This window comes from Siphateles boraxobius, unplaced genomic scaffold (genome assembly GCF_051911475.1).
Source record: "Siphateles boraxobius isolate OS27281-9 unplaced genomic scaffold, OSU_SipBor_1 65, whole genome shotgun sequence".
In the NCBI taxonomy this organism is placed as follows: domain Eukaryota; kingdom Metazoa; phylum Chordata; class Actinopteri; order Cypriniformes; family Leuciscidae; genus Siphateles; species Siphateles boraxobius.
Genome location: NW_027509192.1, coordinates 8,591,449 through 8,610,936, shown reverse-complemented (window position 1 = coordinate 8,610,936; position 19,488 = coordinate 8,591,449). Strand labels below are relative to the sequence as shown.

At 37.1% G+C, this 19,488-nt stretch overlaps 2 protein-coding genes across 2 annotated transcripts; both read left to right on the top strand.

Annotated features, from left to right (window-relative positions):
• Nucleotides 1-1,985: 1,985 nt before the first annotated feature.
• LOC143720803 (cyclic nucleotide-gated channel beta-1) lies at nucleotides 1,986-11,230 on the top strand. Its single transcript, XM_077210647.1, has 18 exons — nucleotides 1,986-2,354; nucleotides 2,611-2,764; nucleotides 4,113-4,211; nucleotides 4,462-4,616; nucleotides 5,307-5,498; nucleotides 5,968-6,176; nucleotides 6,270-6,320; nucleotides 6,651-6,737; nucleotides 6,831-6,895; nucleotides 6,988-7,110; nucleotides 7,680-7,821; nucleotides 7,910-8,069; nucleotides 8,173-8,270; nucleotides 8,474-8,557; nucleotides 8,691-8,809; nucleotides 8,910-9,056; nucleotides 9,210-9,402; nucleotides 9,743-11,230. The coding sequence occupies exons 1-18, from the start codon at nucleotides 2,120-2,122 to the stop codon at nucleotides 9,950-9,952; spliced, it is 2,523 nt and encodes an 840-aa protein (XP_077066762.1). The 5' UTR covers nucleotides 1,986-2,119; the 3' UTR covers nucleotides 9,953-11,230.
• Nucleotides 11,231-11,775: 545 nt separating this feature from the next.
• Nucleotides 11,776-17,779, top strand: trim35-40 (tripartite motif containing 35-40). Its single transcript, XM_077210645.1, has 6 exons — nucleotides 11,776-12,586; nucleotides 12,670-12,765; nucleotides 14,820-15,050; nucleotides 15,279-15,301; nucleotides 15,550-15,668; nucleotides 15,786-17,779. The coding sequence occupies exons 1-6, from the start codon at nucleotides 12,200-12,202 to the stop codon at nucleotides 16,319-16,321; spliced, it is 1,392 nt and encodes a 463-aa protein (XP_077066760.1). The 5' UTR covers nucleotides 11,776-12,199; the 3' UTR covers nucleotides 16,322-17,779.
• Nucleotides 17,780-19,488: the final 1,709 nt, after the last annotated feature.

Below are 19,488 nucleotides of genomic sequence, written 5' to 3'. Positions count from 1 at the left end.
CAGGAGGCAGAAGCTGTAGACACTGCGTTTACAGTTGAAACCCCTGTGGAGGTGTTTAAGTCCTCTTCGCCTCTTCAGGAGGAACCCGAACCTGAATCTGAATCTGAACCTGAAGACCTTCATGAGGAGGAGGAGCCCAGAGACTCCAGTGAAGCCGAAGAAGAACCTGACCCGGTCACTCAGCAACCTCAGTCCATTACCAGCTCCTCCGTTTCACAAACTGATTCACCGGTAATATATTTGTACTGTCCATATTTAAACTTTAAGTATCATCACGTTGGTCATCCGGCTTTATATCTGTTACATAACAGATGTAATTTGAATAGATTGTTTTACCTCTGTGTAAATGGCTTTTCACAGGTATTATTATCCATTGTTTACACCAAGTACATACAACTCTCTCTGAAGTTACACTGAATAAAGTATACTGTGCTCATAAGCACCGTACTGCATTGATCATATTTTCTCTTTGTACTAGTGCTGCTTTTTTCTTCTCTGTGTTAGTGTTTGAAATAAATGTCTCATAATTCTGTAACTTTGCTTTATGTAGGTGGAGAGTACATTTACTGAAGAAGACAGTAGTGGTAAGTGTTTATCTCAGTCATTCGGAAATAGATCACGCAAACACCTTGATGCTAACATGGTAAAAAGCCACAGAATGGCATCCCAAATGACATATATTTCCCTTACATTTTTATTACTCAGATGTAATAAATCACATACAGTGTCTCTAAAAAAGTATTTTGACACTTAAAGTGATTCACCCAAAAATGAAAATTCTGTCATTGATTACTCACCGTCATGTCGTTTCAAACCTGCATGTCATTCGTTCATCTTCTGAACACAAATTATCTTTTTGATGAAATCTGAGAGCTTTCTTTTCCTCCATTGACAGCCTACCTCTTTTAAGCACCATCACTAACGTTTGACAACCAGAAAGTGTAATGTAAACTAGTTGGTTTTCTGTATAGGCCTAATTATAATAACAGTATAATTTTTTAGCTAATTTAATGCAAATTTTCCTTGTAAAGGAAGCTTAAAACTTGTTAAACAAAATTGTGTATAATAATAATAATAATAATAGTATTTTTAAAAGAATTCAATAATACATATCAAATAATTCATGTTAAATTAAAATAACAATTGTTTAAAATTTGTATTTATAAATGTAAATAAAAAAAGTTACAGTTTCATAATTCTCGGTTTTTGGGACCAGTGAAAAAATCCTTACTCTTGAGTTCTAGTATATATCTAGATTTGTTATTTAGTTAATTAACAGATTTGTTTTTGTAAAATTATTATAATTAAAAAGTGTGTTTGTATTAATTTTTAAATAATAAGGTGCTTGTGATAATTTATTGAAAAAATAAAATAAATGCCATTAGGTTTGATCATTTATCTAATGCAATACTTTTTGGGGGCAATGTAATTGGCATTTCCTGACGTTATTCTCAGAATATTCTGTAGGACTGAGCATCAAAAATTGTAAACAAATCATGCAACATACAATATAATTGAATATGTGCTGCTCTCCCCACAGTCCCTTCCAGATGTGATGCGCTGAAGAGCTGTTTCATGCGTGTACCATATGCATCACAGGCCCTCAACAGCTTCAACCAGTTCCTGATAGACATTGAAGTCACCCTGCCTAAAGTGCCTTCCATGCCCAATCTGCCCCCTGCTTTGTCTCAGATCACCCAACAGCTGCCGTCGCTCCCTCCTCAACTGGCACAGCTTCCGCAACAAATCTCTCAGCTACCCCAACAAATTTCTCAGCAATTCTCCAAAATCACCCCACAATTCCCAAACCAGACGCTTTTTAGTGCTCCTCAGTTTCCCAGCTTCCCCGTGCAGTTATCCAGCCTCCCACAACAGCTGTCCAACATTCCGCAACAAATATCAAACCTCCCGCAAAAGTTGTCCAACTTTCCACAAAGGTTCACCATCATTCCACGGTTTTCCATCCTTCCGCAACAGATCTCCAACATTCCACAACAACTCTCCAGCATTCCACAAAAAATATCCAGCATTCCACAAAAGATAAGCAACATTCCACAGTGTGCCCAGCAGTGCTACACTAACATTCAGAGCCGTCTCAACAAACTTAAGCCGGAACAGGATGCCCAAGGAGCAACCACTGAAGAGTAGGGATCTGGAGTTGGACCGCCTTGTCCGCCAGTCCCCGCTTAATTTCCCCCGTACCCCTTCGCCCTCTTCCCCATCCTCCATCCTAGACCTGCCCAATGTGCCCTCTAACCCCCGTCTTCCACCCATCACCCCTTCAAGGCAGTTGTCAGGCGTCTCCAACCCTGCCTTCCACATTGAGGATGACCCCACCTCTGCTAGACCCTCAGGTGATCCTCATTGTTGCCTTTTTCTGTTATATTAGTCTGTGCTGTGCTATGCTTTGCTGTACTATGCCTTGCTGCCAAGTGTGACTTAGAGAACATTAGATTGTGGGTGTCTGTAGTGACCAAAGTGACCTCTTCATGTACCAATCATTGACCTCAAACTCTAAGGCCCGGTTACCTCTAGGTAAGTCTTGAAGAGGACGCTACTGAAAGTGTCAGTGTTAAGGTTTCTTTTATGTATAATGTTTTATGTCTTCAGTGAGCTCCAGACTGAGTGTGCACCCAGCCGTGAATGTGGAAGATGTTGATTCCAACCGAGGGAGATCTCACCCTATACCCCCTATAATAAACCCACAGGATCCCAACCTCAAAACCCTTACTGTGCCTGGTATCCGTAAAGCCAATCGAACCAGGTAAATCTGCCTTGTTTTCATTAATTTCATTAATCCCATTGAATGTAGAAAAGGTGCGGTTTTATGCACAATTTTGCAGGCAAAATAGTCAGTTGGCTATTGCCTATGTGGCAATGTATGAAGCAAAGCTCACACAGAAGTCACTTTGAAATCAAGCAGGTTTCTGTTGGTCAGCGAAATCATGTGACCAACTTGAACTTGAAATCTTTTGCCTCCACGCAAAATTCACGATCGTGTGGATTCTTATAGAAAGGAATGGATTTGCCTGTGAAAATTCGAATGGTAGTGTATGAATACAGCGGAACATATGTCCTTTCAAAGTATACTTCATTTGATAGCACGTGCGAACACAGGTGCTCAACCCATGGACACTAGAAAGTTTCATCATTGTCCCGTGTCTGCGCTATATCTCTCCTGAAGTTTTGACAGATAAAAATGTCTTTGGACTCAAGACACAAGCGCTTGCCAATGTGTGCATCTATTGTTGTTATGTCTCCAGGAGTTTGTTGTTCCGTCTCATCAGTTTCTTTTTCGACTGTGAAACAATGTCCCTGGGTAGTGTTATGATCTTGTTGACAAACTAGGTTAAAAAAAATTGAAGGTGCCTGTGCCAGCTGAGCATACAGACTCTGCGTAGTTAGAAAAATCTGGCTTCGATCATCACTATGCTACAAAATTTGTCACATGCATTGTATGCATACCCTAGCATACTTGTAACCTATGTTTAACTGCGCCGAACCAAGCTCAAGTGGAAATATAACTGGAACCATTCCTTACCATTCTTAGAACCGTTCAGCCTGATGGTGGAAAAGCAGCTAATGCTATTGATCTCATAAATATGCAAATTAGAATGTTAATTCAGGGTTTAAAATGTACAATATGAAAATCTATAAACCTTTGGCATAAAATGTGAAACATGGTTGACAATATCATTGAGTTCACAAGTTCAATTGTGAAAAAACCTATTGATATCCAAATATACATTACATGTTTTGTTTCTTTTCTGTTCTGTTGTCTGCACACACACTTACTTGCGCACATACACACACTTATTTTTCTGGATGCAAACGGTGTATGCAGAGACCGAAAACCACAGACAATTTGGACCAAGATGTAAGAATCTTTAAATAAGTCTATTTCAGGACTCATCTCAATCTACTCCATATTCCCCACTTCATTCTGTACATTTGTGTGCGTATTTGAGTTTGTGAAGACTACTCATCATTTCCTTACTTATCATATCCAAATGTCATTTGTTTAAAGCATTTATTGTAACTTGTTGCCCTTTATTTTAGAATTCCAGTCCTGTATAGGTCCATCATAACTTGCTCTTGACTTTCTCTTACAGCAAGAGACTTTACTCACAAGATGATGAGGAAGAGGAGGAGTTAGAAACCTCAGTCCGGGCCTGGCCAAGCCAGAGTAGCATCTCAAGTGCAGATGACGGGTAACAAATAAACATTATTTTTTATCATTAAAATGAATGCACGAAAATTAAATATTGATATAATTGATATAATAAAAAACACAAATGGGTATAGGTTAGTTGCAAATGATGCATGTTCTATAATGTGCTTTGGGAAACCTAGCAACAATATATACAAATACGTGATTGCTTTGGTGGGTTTTTTGTTGTTCGTTGTTGTAGTAGTTATCTAATTTAAATGTTAAATTTAATAATTATGTTCTGTCTTAAGGCTTAATCAACGGCCATCCTCTTCCGCCAGCCAGACTAGTACCGTAGTAAACGAGAGATTACAGGAGCTGGTCAAGCTGTTCAAAGAGAGAACAGAGCGGGTCAAAGAGAAACTGATTGATCCAGACAATTCAGACGATGAGACACCACCTGGCTGTGAGTTAAGCCCAAAATAACACGCCAATGGCATTTTTTTAAAAGAACAGCAGCAGAAGCACACTTTTCAAGCAAATTGTTTCTCAGAAAGGAATGTGTTGACAAGACAATAGATATACTAGGGCTGCACAATCAATCGTATTTTAATTGTGATTACGATTTTCTGCTTCTTTTAATGAAAAAAGCATAATCATCTGTGATATTGGCTCGCTGGTTATTTATCCTCACAAAAAAGTTTCAATTGACATTTTTAAGGTTTTAAGAGTTATTGATGTAGAGAGTGTGTTAATGTAAGTGAGAAAAAGAATAAACGCAGAGTTGATTTTCTGTTGATTTGTGCTTAAGTGAAAGTGCAGTAATTCTGATGACAGAAATTTCTCAAATGAGAACTAACAATCCTGATAATAACCATGATTATTAGTTTAACCATTATCGTGCAGCCCTAACATATACTGATCTTTATCAAGACAAAAAGTACAGAATTTGAACACTGGTTTACAAAGGTTAGTTAATAAACTAAGTTCCTAGTTAATGTGGGGGTTAAAAGTAATTGGATGCTGTAGCATAATTTCTTTGCAGATGCCACTTAATTAGATTTTTAATGTAATAAATTAAATTAAATTCATACTTTTTAAGTGACTTCAGTGTCCAAATATCTAAGTCGCAAATAATATGGTCTTTTATGAACAGCCCCAGCTAAGCAAGCTCCAGCTCCTCCTCCTGAACCTCCAGCAGAGCAGAAAACTGAGCAGGAGGTGCCCGAGGCCCCCGCCGAGAAAGAAGAGGAGAAAACAAAGCTCCTGTGCTGTGAAATGAAACCTCAGTCCAGGTTTGCTCGGCTTCTGCAGTACCGTTTTCCAACCAGCATCGACCCCTTCACTAGTGAGCACTCCTTCTCTCCTCTCTTCATTGTAATCCTCTGGACTCATTTAGACTTGTCTACAGCTGTCTACATTTTAGCTGTCTTGACAATCCATACTTGCACATAAATTCGATCAGTTACTGATTTTCCTTCATTCTTTGTTCTCACACCCTTTTCCTAAGCTTCACATTCCTCTCTCTTTTTAAAACTTTAATAGCACTTGGAAACTAGGCATTAGGTTTATAAAAAAAATTTTTTTTTTCATAATTTACATTTGGTGCACATTGATGGTTTAATTAATTAACTTAATGAGTCATACTATTTCATTAATTTAAATTAGTTTACTTGAACTAAATGAATACATTCATTATTCAACATTTCAACTCAAAATTTTGTTTAAATAAAATTTTTAGTACATCACAATATTTTCCACAAACCATTTAAGTAAAACAAACGATGAAATCTCACATTGCTCTGTGTTCTCTGTAGATCTGATCTACGTACTTTGGCTGTTTTGCGTGTCTTTGGCGTTTAACTGGAGCGCGTGGATGATTCCTGTGCGTTGGGCGTTTCCTTATCAAACACCGGATAACATCCATGTATGGCTGTTGATTGACTACTTATGTGATGCCATCTATATTCTGGACGTCCTGGCCTTTCAACCGCGACTTCAGTTTGTGCAGCATGGGGACATCGTGGTAAATATAGTCAGGCAAAATATTAGAATATGTAGGCTAAAGTAAAATAAATGCTTTTTTTCACCTGGTGTTTTGCAAACTATTTGTTTTTAGAGTGGGAAGAAAGAAATGAGAGATAATTACATCAAAGCTGTACGATTCAAGGTAATGAAACATTTATGCCATTTATTGTTTCATATTTATGCTCTGACACATTCTGTATTCTAAGGGGTGGTTCACACTGAATGTGTTTTTGCTGTTAAAAATGCAAGACGCAGGTCAGTGGAATGGAAAAAAAGGTCTAGAGACGCGTTTTAAAAGTTAAACTTTTAACTTGAGCGCCGTGTTTTTAGAATGCCTTGTCAATGCGCGAGATGCTGCAAAAGACACGAGACATGAGCGCAATGGTTGAAGACGTCTGTCTAGCGCGTTTACATTGAAAAACAATCCGTTCTGTGTGAACGGCTCCTACGGTTCTCATTTCCTGTGTTGCAGCTGGATGTTGTCAGTCTACTTCCTCTAGAGCTTCTCTACTTCAAAACAGGGATTAATCCACTTCTCCGCTTACCCAGGATCCTGAAGGCAAGCTGCTACTCTCACTGTTCGACTGGGCTTTAGGAAGATCAGTCCATGATGAACTTTGTTAATTCTTTAATGTGTCTTTCCTTTGTACAGTTTATGTCTTTCTTTGAGTTCAACAAGCGTCTGGAAGCTATCCTGACCAACGCTTACGTTTACAGGTTAGCTGTTAGTTTCTATAAACCTTGTATTGGGCATTTGTTATCTGAATAATTTATTATCTTGGTTCATATTCTCTTATTTCCTTTATCAGAGTCATTCGAACCACCACCTACCTGCTTTATGCGGTCCACTGCAATGCCTGTTTGTACTACTGGGGCTCTACATATGAAGGTCTGGGTTTCTCAGATTGGGCCTATGATGGGACGGGAAATAGGTATGTGAATCAATTTTGTTATTAGCTTTCATTTACATCAACTTACCATTGAACTTTCACATTATATTCAAAGTCCCACTTTCTTAGCTTCAAAAAGGATTCTACTTTTTTTTTTACAGTTATTAAAATGCGTGTGTGAGTGTTAATATATTCTTCCGTTCCACTTACAATATTAGTCCAGGTTTTCCACACCAAAAACAGTTTTACATGGTTATTTTCCACCTTCTCTCTGATGAACAGTATTAAACTGATTGTTTTTGCTCCTGAAGCTTTAAGAAACATACATGTAAATGACCTCTGTTGTGACTGACTAGGATTGATGCATCAACATAATATTGTTGTTTATCATAGTAGCCAATCTGCTGGATATTCATTAATATGTAAATGTGGGTGGGAATATGTTAATGTATTCATGTTTATGAATGTGATATAATCACAACGATTTCTAAAAGGAAAATCAATGATATGATTTTTTCCATGATATGAAACCTTTTTTTCATAACATTTTCAACGTTTATGTTTTGAGATCTAAATAATTACTATTTATGTTTGCTTTGTGACCTTTTCAGTTACATTCGCTGCTACTACTTTGGTGTGAAGACTCTGCTGACTATTGGCGGCCTGCCAGGACCAACAACACTTTTTGAGACTGTGTTTCAGCTCATCAATTACTTTATTGGAGTGTTTGTGTTGTCAATCATGATTGGTCAGGTAAGGCCATTATCATGGTGTGAAAGGGATCAAAAGACTGTTTTTCTTTAGTGTTTAATATCATTGATTGAGGCTTGTCTTTTGTCAGATGAGAGATGTTGTGGGTGCAGCTACGGCGGCTCAGACAAACTATCGTGCCTGTGTGGATAACACAGTTAAATACATGGCCTCCTACCGCATACCTAAAGACGTGCAGAACAGAGTGAAAACCTGGTACAGCTACACGTGGCAGTCTCAAGGCATGCTGGGTAAGACAGACATCAACGTCAAAATACATTACAGACATTCATCCATAATCCATCTGGCCATTCATTATCATATGATAAAAATTAAACTTTTGTGGTTTCACAGATGAACAAGAGCTACTAGATCAACTTCCTGATAAGATGAGGCTGGATATAGCAGTGGATGTCAGCTACTCCATTATCAGCAAAGTGCCACTCTTTCAGGCAAGTGCCATGGCTGGAATACACAACCGTATTTTTGTTTACATTTTTGCCCTGATTTGCAATCTTCAGAAGACAATGCTAGTTACCAAAAGTCAGAGCCAGTCTGCATATTTTTATTTTTTTATATATTTTTTTTTAAACTGGAGGGAACCCAGAACTGTTCTTTTAACCTGCCTTGACTTTTTACATTGTGTCTTTCTCAGGGCTGCGATAGACAGATGATCTTTGACATGTTGAAGAGGCTCAGATCAGTGGTGTATCTTCCAGGAGACTATGTCTGCAAGAAGGCAAGAAACACAAAGAAGATGTTTAGCCTACATAACAGACTTTTATACGTACTTGTGTTTGTGAAGACAAGTCATTGTACCAAAGGAATATAAATCTGAAATGTGTTTATCATTTCAACCTCTCATGTTACAGGATGAAGTGGGCCGTGAGATGTACATCATAAAGGCAGGGGAAGTCCAGGTAGTTGGTGGTCCCGATGGAAAGACTGTGTTTGTGACCCTAAAAGCAGGAGCGGTGTTTGGAGAGCTCAGGTGAGGGCGGCTGTATCTAATTTAGTGGTATACTGTACATTGTCTTAAATCCCTCATTGTCAATTTTGATCTTAGTTTCTGTTTGTTTCCCCAAAAAAAGCTTGCTTGCTGTAGGCGGAGTAAACCGACGAACAGCTAACGTTGTAGCGTGTGGTTTTGCTAACCTACTCATCCTGACCAAAAAGGACCTGAATGATATCATTGTGCACTATCCGGAATCCCAGAAACTGCTTCGCAAGAAAGCAAAGTGAGTGCAACTGCTGAAAGGAAAATCATCAATGATAAATATTTCCCCTTTTTACTTTCATTTTCCAGTATGATGATTCAACGATATTTCACTAGATCATTTCCAGACTAAACTTTTGTTTAAATAAGGTGTAACCTGCTATCTGCCCTTTAGGAAAATGTTGATGAAGGATAAAAAGCCCGCTGAGAAGAAAGCGGATGAGAAGGAGCCCATCCCGATTATTCCTCCTCGTGCAGAGACGCCCAAATTGTTAAAAGCAGCGCTGGAGATGACGGTGAAAACAGGAATGAAAGGAACATGGTCCAAACTGAAGGACAGGACCAACAGATCAAGTGTCTCCTTGCAGGTACGTACCTTGAATTGAATTACCTCTGCTGATCCTGCAGCCAATGAAATTGCTTACTCAACGTTTAAATAGTCTGGTTCAGTGTTTTCTGTAGGCTAGTCCTCTGAAATCCTCCAGCTCAACCTGCCTAGATCTACTACGGGATTTATGTATGTCTATTCATTAGAGCTGCAAAATATTTAGATTATATAAGCATTGCGATGCTGATGTGAAAGACTCTGAATAATGCATAAAAATTAAATAATCTATCTTTTTTAAAAAGCTATATATATATATATATATATATATATATATATTAAATATATATTTATCAAACATATTTCACTTTTTTCCCATGTAGCGATCAATCTCTTCTTCTGCGACGCCCAACTCACCAGTCCATGAAACGCACTCGGAGCAAGACGCAGACACACTGTCTCAGATGTCAGATAGCTCAATTCAAATCCCCACGACCCCCACCGGCACTGGAGAAGGGAATGTATTTGCTGAAGAGGGCCCAGCAGAGGAGCAAACAAAATTGCACAGAGGTAATCCAGCGGCAAATAAATAAGCCATAATTTGCAGGACACCGTTGTGCTCAGTGTTTCACCTCTGGAACGGGTCGTGAGGTCAGGTACGTTCACGTAAGTGAACATCTGGAATGCACAAAACTGTCTTCTCATCAGGAAGTTTTCTCTTTCAGAATATATACTAATGAATATAATAATAAGCAGAATATAAATTATTTTATATATCTACCTGGGGCATCCGGATGCTTACAGCTTTTGTCTAATACAATTATTTTCATCTTAATAAATAACATACATTAATAAATTAGTAATAAATTAAATTTAATAAAATAGAATGGAAATATTCAGGTTTACCTTCATTTGCTCCTGCTATCCAATACTTAAGTGCCTTAATAAACCCTGATCACTGTCAAGCACTGTACATACCTTTTAAAACAGTATAATCAGCAGTGCTCATTGCTATAATTGCTACTTTTTTTTTTCTTTTCTTTTTTGCATTTTGTAGCATTTCTGTAAGGTGACCAGAGTCCCGGTGTATATGTAAAGTATATCCCGGTGTCCTGACAGTTCACTTATAAATGTACTGGTTTTAGCAGTGTGGACTGTTTGAAACACTTGAGGTCTAAACTAAACATGATTAATATGATATGCACAACTACACTGTAAGACATTTACTCTGAATTTAATAAAATGCATCTTTTGGAACTATTGTTATTATTATCAGGTTGGTTAGCTTCCCTGTGCAACATCTGTCTGCTGTGCTGAAGATAATAGGTGTGATCATTTCAAAGTGTGAAATACAAGCATTTTTTTAATAATATCTAGGTGATGTAGGCCTAAAAGTTTTTTTTAATGTATTTACAATGTTGAAAGATTTTGCTGCCATTAACAAAATCAAATCAAATGGTTAACAGCTTTTCAGAACCAAGAGCAGATGGGCAGAAGGTTTGAAAATGAAAACTGCCTTTTTTATATAAACCTTCTCTGATGTATAAGTATACAGCAAACACCTGGAAGTTAGTTATGCTTGTTGGAAAATCAGATGTAAAATAGAATCCATACTTTAGAGCAAGCAGCTGAATATTATGCACAAGCTTTATTTATTTTTAGTATTAATTTATTTATTTTTACTTGTGCAAATTGTGTTAAATGTTGAATCTGTTTATTGTATTGTATTATATTGTTGTTGCAGAATGTTTCATATGTTTAGTACGTTCTAAGCAGCTAAAATTTTTATGGCTTGAGTAACTACTCTGTAAATAATTCAGTAACTGTAAATACTAGTACTGTAGGTCATAGTTGAGTGATTTGGAATGGCATGGCTATTGTAAAATTGTCACATAATTAAAGTTAAATCATTGTATGTCTGTCTATTTATCTGTCTTTGATGCTCCACTGTCCAATTCTTTTTTGTTCTTTTGAATTATTTTCTCCTTTTCCCTTTTTTATTACAGAACAATAACACTTACACAAAAACATACACAGTATATTACAGTATACTATTGTTAAAATAATAGTAGCATCAAAGTAAATTAAAAAATACTACAGATTAACCAAATCATAAATTATCCAGGGAATGACTTTAAATGATTAAACTAGAAAACGTACGAATTCTAAACATTTATTTTGCTTTTTTTCTAGCATATTTTAGTCTCAATGTATTACAGCAATATTTCCATACATATATAACAAACTAATTTAAATAGTATAATTATATATTAATCACCAAATTCAGTTCCAAACTAGTCCTATGCAATAAAAACTATCTTGAATTTTGTGTTAAATAATGAGGCTATTAAATACGCTAAAAAGTTATATTTACCACAGTCCTTTAATCAAATTGAAGAGAGAGGGGGAAAAAAACATTAAAAATTTCGAAAGAAACATTTTTGAATTAGTCTTCCGGGTTGTGACGTCATACCGGCATCATCACGTAGTGTGTTTTTTTTAATAAGAGTGTTATTTTATTTATTCTTTATGCCCCTGTTCAGTTTGTGAATAAATAAATTCTTAACGAATCGAACGAAATGGTTATCTTAACCTAACGGTTAAATGAGTCGGTGAATTGACTCGGGAACCACTTGAACCGATTAAATTCAATACTTGAAGCAATAAATGCAGGCTGGTTTAGTGAAAGGGTTGATTCGAAACACTGAAAAGAATCGGATATCGCTGTTCATTCTTCAAAGCGGACTGTAGTTCATACGTCAGTGACGAGGCAATTGATTGAAGTGAACCACGGCTCTGAAGGGAACGAGTGGGTTTGGGGTTAACGTTAAGTGCAAGAGATGGCGTCGAAACGTCCGTTTTGCGATGCAGACTTTTTGTGTCCCGTTTGTCGAGATTTTTTCGATCACCCAGTGGTGCTTCCGTGCGGCCACAGTGGCTGCAAGGACTGTATTGAGCAGTACTGGAGAGTCCGTGTCTCGAGACAGTGTCCACTGTGCAGACAAATATCTGATAACAATCCTTCCCTCAACTTGGCTCTGAGAAGCCTATGTCAAGCATTCTTGGATCACAGGCGCTATCTAGAGGAGCTGTGTGAAGTTCACCACGAGGAGCGGACTCTGGTGTGTTGTGATGATGAGCAGTTACTGTGTGAGATTTGTAGAGAATGTGAAGAGCACAGAAACCACACATACCGTCCTGTCCAAGAGATCGCTGAGGAACACAGGGTATGTAGATGTAGAACACCTCGTGATGTTAAGAAAACTTTTGAATATTCTAATAAACAAGTCTTTAAATGTCTTCAATTTAGGGAGTTCTGCGGGGTAAACTTGATCTCTTGAAGACAAAGATGAGTCACATGGAAGGAGCCAATTTTGAGTGTGAATTGACAGTCATGAAGATATATGTAAGATTGCGTTTGGAAGTTTACAAATGTTCTTAAAGGGATAGTTTACCAAAAAGGCTGTCATTATAGCACAGTTACGTCTCTATGGTATCTATCTGCTAAAGAGCGATTGATCTGGAAAAATCTGTTGTGTACAAACATCTGATAAACGTCTTAAAAAATCAGTTTTACATACATTCTAAAATCATAAACATCTTAAGATGTCTATTTTTGATCTGATAGCAAATGTCTTAGAGACATATTGTAGATGAGCAAACCGATGTAGATGCAGACATCAAATAGTGATGGTGTACATGTGCTATCTGTTACTCACTCTCATGTCGTTCCAAATCCATATGACTTTGTTCATCCTCGAAAAGAAAAATGTAGATATTTTAAATCGAATCTGAGAAATTTGTCTCTCCACTTTAGTCTATTCCCCTGAAACCTCAAAACGTTCATAAAGAGATTGTAAAATATGAATCGAGCAGTTAATCCTAGTCTTCTGTATTGTATTTTATCATGTAAACATTTATTGACATATAAATATTGATCAGCAAAGGTATATAGAGTACTCAAATATGGTAAACATCCTCAACCATTACTTTTTGGTGTGACATCCCTTTAAAGGTGCATCAGCTTTTTATATTGTCACAAATGTTTAACCCCAAACAAGTGAATATTACTTTAATAATGAAATGTAATAAAAATGTTATGAGTTCAGACAAATCAGTGGCCTTGAAAAAAGCTGTTTTATTCTGCGTAAATGTGTCCAATTATAAAAATGTTGGCAACAAAAAAAAAAACAGTCGAGTGGAGAGGCTTAGTCAACCAAATTTTAATTAGTTTGTTGGTCACAGAAATAAAAACCCTCTACACGAATTGGTGCAGTCTGTGGCAGACAGATGGTTAGCACGACTGATGTGCATTAATATATATATATATATTTTTACATTTTGAGTGTATTACTATTTGTTATTGAATTCATGTTTATAAAAAAGACACTGATAAAGTTACTGATAAAGTGTTGCTGACAAAGTTAGCAACACTGATAGGCGCATCCACTGTACTCCGGAGTCAACTTCATCTTCGAAGCTGAAACTGACTCAGAAAACATTTGTTTATTAATAAACTATATTAAAATGTGACGTGTCTCGGCACAGGATGGGGGCAATATATGATGCACAGCTCACACAAAGGTCACTTTTAAACCTAGCAGCTTTGATCATTGCAGCGTATCAATTACGTAATCTGTGTAGGGAAATGTTTTTAGGTTTTTAAATGATTTTAGATCACATAACCAGTCAAATTCATGGGAAAACATAACTATTTTACGAGGTTGCAATTACATATGAATTCATACCATGTGATCCACCCCTAAACATAACCATCACTGAGGCGTAAGTTGAATACCGGTAGATCATACAAATGAGATCATACAGATCCATATTACCCACAAATTCATCTAAATGTAAAATAATTACAAATTGCCATCAGATTGTGGTGTTATTTTTGGAGCACCACTATTTTTGAACTCTTTGGGATGTGGAATAAATTAAAGTCGACATGAAATGGAAGTTGCGATAGTCTTTTTATTTTCTGTGATGTATATCCGAGTGAAACGGCTCCAACTTTGTCCTTGGGGAATTGATTTGATGATTGTGGTTTGCTATTGGTCGATTTATTCATGTGAGTGACAGGTTGCCCCGCCCTCGCGCCAGTAAACACATCAGAGAAGAGAAGAGATGTCACTGCAAGAGGGAGGGGAAGTTATTTTGATTAAAGATTACAAGGGCAAGTGAATTAAAAATAAATAATGATCTGCATGGACAAATCATTTAAATACTGCAATATCCCATACATTTTTTTTTTAAATTGTTTTGATTGTTTTGGTGATGTTGATAATGGGTGACAAGAAATTTTTTTGTAATGATCGATCAGTAAATCAAACAGAAATTGGTTGGTGCACCTTTAATATAATCAACTAAGGTGATGATTATGAATAATTACCCGAGATATTATTGCACATGTTTTTGTATGTGCTTTTTGTTGTTGTTTAATGTGAATCCTTTCAGGACGATGCAACCCATTTGGAAAATCGGATCAAGGCTTTATTTAAGCCTCTTCACCAGCTTTTGGATGATGAAGAAAATGCCATGCTTAATGAACTAAAACTGGAAAAGGAGAAAAAACTGGAAAGTCTGAAAGATAAAAGTGAGAAGATCGATGAAGAAATCGGCAAGCTCACAACCACTATTAAAGACTTGGAAAGGGAGTTAAATAGTGGGAACATCAGAATAATTCAGGTTAGCCCTTCATTTTGTCATCTTTGCGATTTTATACCCTCCTCCAGATGTACTGTAAAAACAACTTGAAAAGTACATAATACAATTTAAATAGTAACATTGTTGTTATTAATTGTATAAACAATAATTAAAAAACTAGTGTCCATACATTCTAACCTTAAAATAATGTATTAAACTAAAGAAGAAGAAAAAAACTAAAATCTGTTCTGTTTCCTACATTTTCAATAGAACTTCAAGGACACAATGATGAGGTAAGCAGAATTTCCAATGAAAGCTAGTTTACATCACAGAATAAAAAAGGTAATTGGAATTTTTAATCTCACAATTTACTTTTTTTTTTCTCACTATTACCAGTTTGTATCTCACAATTCTAACTTGTTTCTAGAAATTGTGAGATATAAACTTTTCCGTGGTTGAAACAAGCTTCAGTGGTTTCTCTAACTATCGATGCAAATTTAAAATCGATCTAATCAGTGCTCGCCGCTGAATGTTTTCCCAGAGCCCAGTGTGAATTCCAGGATCCAGAGATGACTCCAGGAGATCTTATTGACTGTGCCAAGTATCTAGGCAACTTTAATCTCAATGTCTGGAGGAAAGTCAGACGATCTATCCGTTACAGTGAGTCAATCCATGTAACAATTCAAACACTAGCTAATGCACAAAATACAACCTTTCTTTTCAATCCATGTCATTTCTGTTTTTAAACTCTCTCTCTCTTTCTCTCTCGATCGATAGGTCCTGTGGTTCTGGACCCTAACACAGCCAACTTTGACCTCATAGTATCTGCTGATCTGATGAGTGTGTGGCATCAGTACGAGATAGATTATGAGGAGATTCCAAATAACCTGGAGAGATTTGATCAATGTCCCTGTGTGCTGGGCTCTGTGGGCTTTTCCACAGGGACACACACATGGGACGTTGACGTGAAGGATATCACGTCCTGGATGGTAGGTGTCGCCACAGAGTCCGTCCAAAGAAAAGGAACCAACGGCTTGCCCAGTGGAGTCTGGTGTATCGGACATGAAGGAGAAAGTCTTAGTGTCACAGATCCTCTGGAGTCACACGTCCCACTACTTGGATTTGAGAAACCTGCGATAGTGAGGGTGAAACTGGACATGAGTGCAGGACAGCTGTCATTCTCAGATCGCCTCTGTGAGACTGTCTATCACACCTTCAGACACAATTTCACTGAGATGGTCTTCCCATTCTTCTACACAGAGGGCCATATCCCTCTCACTATTTTGCCTGAGGTCAAACCTGAAGAGATCTGAAGAGAAGAATGTTGGCTCTCAGATAAAGTGTTTTTGATTTCCTTATTTTACATTGTTGCATGTTGCTGTTATTGATATGGTCTCTATAGTTTGTAATTACTTTGAGGAATGTTCAAGGATAATGTGGATTGAGTGTTAGTTACTGGTATAGTCTAAAACAATTCCTGCAAACTCAATTGTATGTTGAGAACAAACATACGAGCTTGCAAGTGGAACTAAAATGCAGAAATACTCAGGTTTTATTAATAAATGTGTGGTGCATGTTAGTTACTTTTATAAGCTCAACAGCATAAGATTAAAAAATAACTTTCTACAGCTTCTTGATTGTAACTCTTGATTAATGACAAATGAATTCAAACTGAACAAACTGAATTGGTAGAGTTAGAAATACACATATCTTTTATTAAACTGTAGACTCAGTGGCGGTTCTAGAGGGGGGGCCGGGGGGGCCCGTGCCCCTGTGACAACAAGCTTGGCCCCCCTTGTGGCCCCCCTAAATGTGGAGTGTGAAATAATTTTTACAAAGCTGTTTTTTTTTTGCTATCGTTGTTTTCGTTGTATGCATATTATTTTTTTTTATTATTCTATCTTTGTGGATTTGCTTGTTCACGTGACAGTTCGCATCACATTCGCGGGAATCGCGGCAGAATAACGTCTGTCTCCTGCTCGCGAGAGAGGAGAGAAGGAGAAAGCTGGTAAATGTCAGTTCAGTTGCAAGTTCATTCTTTATGTGCGTATCGGGTGTGCGATGTGTATTGTCTATTATGAAATTGTAATCAATGTTTTAACTGTATACGATGCACTGTGAGCTGACATCGCATTTGTCTCTCTTCCTTTCACTGCTGTGTGCGGTTCATAGATAGGTAGGCTATGTCCCCAAATTAGTTTATGTCTTATATTTATATCATATTATGTTCTTATATTAGAATATCACATCAGCAAGAGTGCTGTTTTCCCGTGCACAATTGCAACTGTGATATTGAGCTTATACAACAGTTGAATTAACAATAAGTTAACATTGGGCGTTACATTTTAGACACAATATTGTCAATATTGTTTGTTTTCCCTTTATTTCGCCGACTAGAATTTCAAAATGAAATCGTAGCAGAGTCTCAATGCAACAGACAGCGATGATTTCTTGACTGAAATCCGCGTTTTGAAGGAATCACTTGCTTCTTTCCCGAATGAATCAGCCGTTTGAACGAATCGGTTGAATGAATGAATCCTTCAACTCACTTCTGTGACTTTCCGCCGCCTACTGGCGGTTTTAGTTTCATATTTAAAGTACCCTTTAATTAAAACGTTAAAATTTGAAATAATTTCATGTTTAAATATTGATTTTAAAAAAATCTCATAGCTTTATTTATGCAATTGTGAATGGAGTGTAAATATATTAATGCCACTTCTGTGTCTCCTCTAGACTGCAAAGATGGATTTTGATTAAATGATTTAATTTGACTGGTAACAGTGGTACGGTATAATTATTGTATAATTAAGTATTATTGTATAAATAAGTGTAATTACTGTCTAATTTGTATGTTAGTATTTGACATAAAAGGTGATTCATAACTCTAAATAAGTTTAGAAAGAATGTCCATATATAGGTGAAAATGCCCCTGGAAATCAATTTAAGGTGGCAAATTAAATTAAGTAAAAATTAATTAAAAAATGAATTTCGGTCCCTGCTGTTAACTGACCACTGCATAGAATATTAAAAAATATGAATATCTTTGTGAGTCTGCTGTCAACAACAGGCCTAAACCAGCCATGTCACCAGCACAAAAACACAATCAGTAAAATATCATCTAATCATCAAAAAAACATTGAAAATATTGAGATATATTTTTGTCAATATTGCACACCCCTAATGTACGGTATGAATTTTGATTTCTTCATGTTTTAAAAAGCCTTAAATTCGATTTTACAAAATTGAGAAAGAAGGACATCATGTCAATTACAGTTACTGTGACTAATACTGAATATGTAATGCAAATGTAAAAATATAATGGAAATGCAAATACATTGTTGAATGATTATAAACATGGTATTTTGCCTGTTAATGCCTGCAGTGCAGTGCAGAAAATGATATGACAACAATAAGGTCTAAATGCAACTGGCCCCTCTAACAGCACAACTGGCCCCAGCTTGGCCCCCCCAGTTGAAATGGTCTAGAACCGCCACTGTGTAGACTAGGAAGACATTATTATTATTGATTACACAATAATAGCAAATGTTAGCAAATTTAATCATCTCCTCAATAAGCTTGTTCCGTCTGAACAGGGGGAGGGATGGAGGGCTAGATGCGTGGAGTGGAAGAGGGTCTGGTGACTGCGGCAGGACGGGAGGCCTGGGCGGAGCGGGATGTGCAGGCGACCAGGGCGGAGCAGACAGTCCAGGGGGCCATTTTTGCAACCCCATTTTCAAAATGGGGCATTAAAACAGTTATAGTTAAAAAATAAAGCACATTTATTTAAAAATAAGTAATAAAAGTATGTCAAAAATGGGTGTTTTTCTATAATTAGTTAATAACATAGTAACACATAAATCAAACTTAAAAATAATGACTAAAAATATTACTTTAGTGAATGAGATAAATAAAAATGATTTATATACACCCATTTATATACAAGAAATGTTAGGCTAGCCTACTTGTTTATGTATAAGCATTTTTAAACCCAAATACCAGAGAGCAACGTACTACATTCCAACGTTACGAACATTCTATGACGTCACAATGTGCTTGACTATGCTATATATTTCGAGTGAATATCACTGTGATATCGCGCTCCAGTGTGAACCAGTTCATGGGAGAGAACATTAACAGCTATAAAGAAGGATTTCACAGAGAACAGCTATATTTGTCTTAAAAATGTTTCAAGCTAATTTAGGGTCATCCCTTATCTTTCGCCGGGTCCCGCCATCATCAACCATCAGCCAGTATCACCGTATGCAGATGCCGTCGATGCGCCGAGAGTCTGTGAAGCCCACTGGCCACACACCCACGCACACAACACTCATGGTGATTGGAAACGGGCATAACAATGATCTGACTACACCTAACCAAATAACCATCAGGCAGCATCACCGTGTGCAGCAGATGCCGTCAATCCACAGAGAGTCTGTGAAGCCGACTGGCCAGACACCCACGCTCATGGTGATTGGTAAAG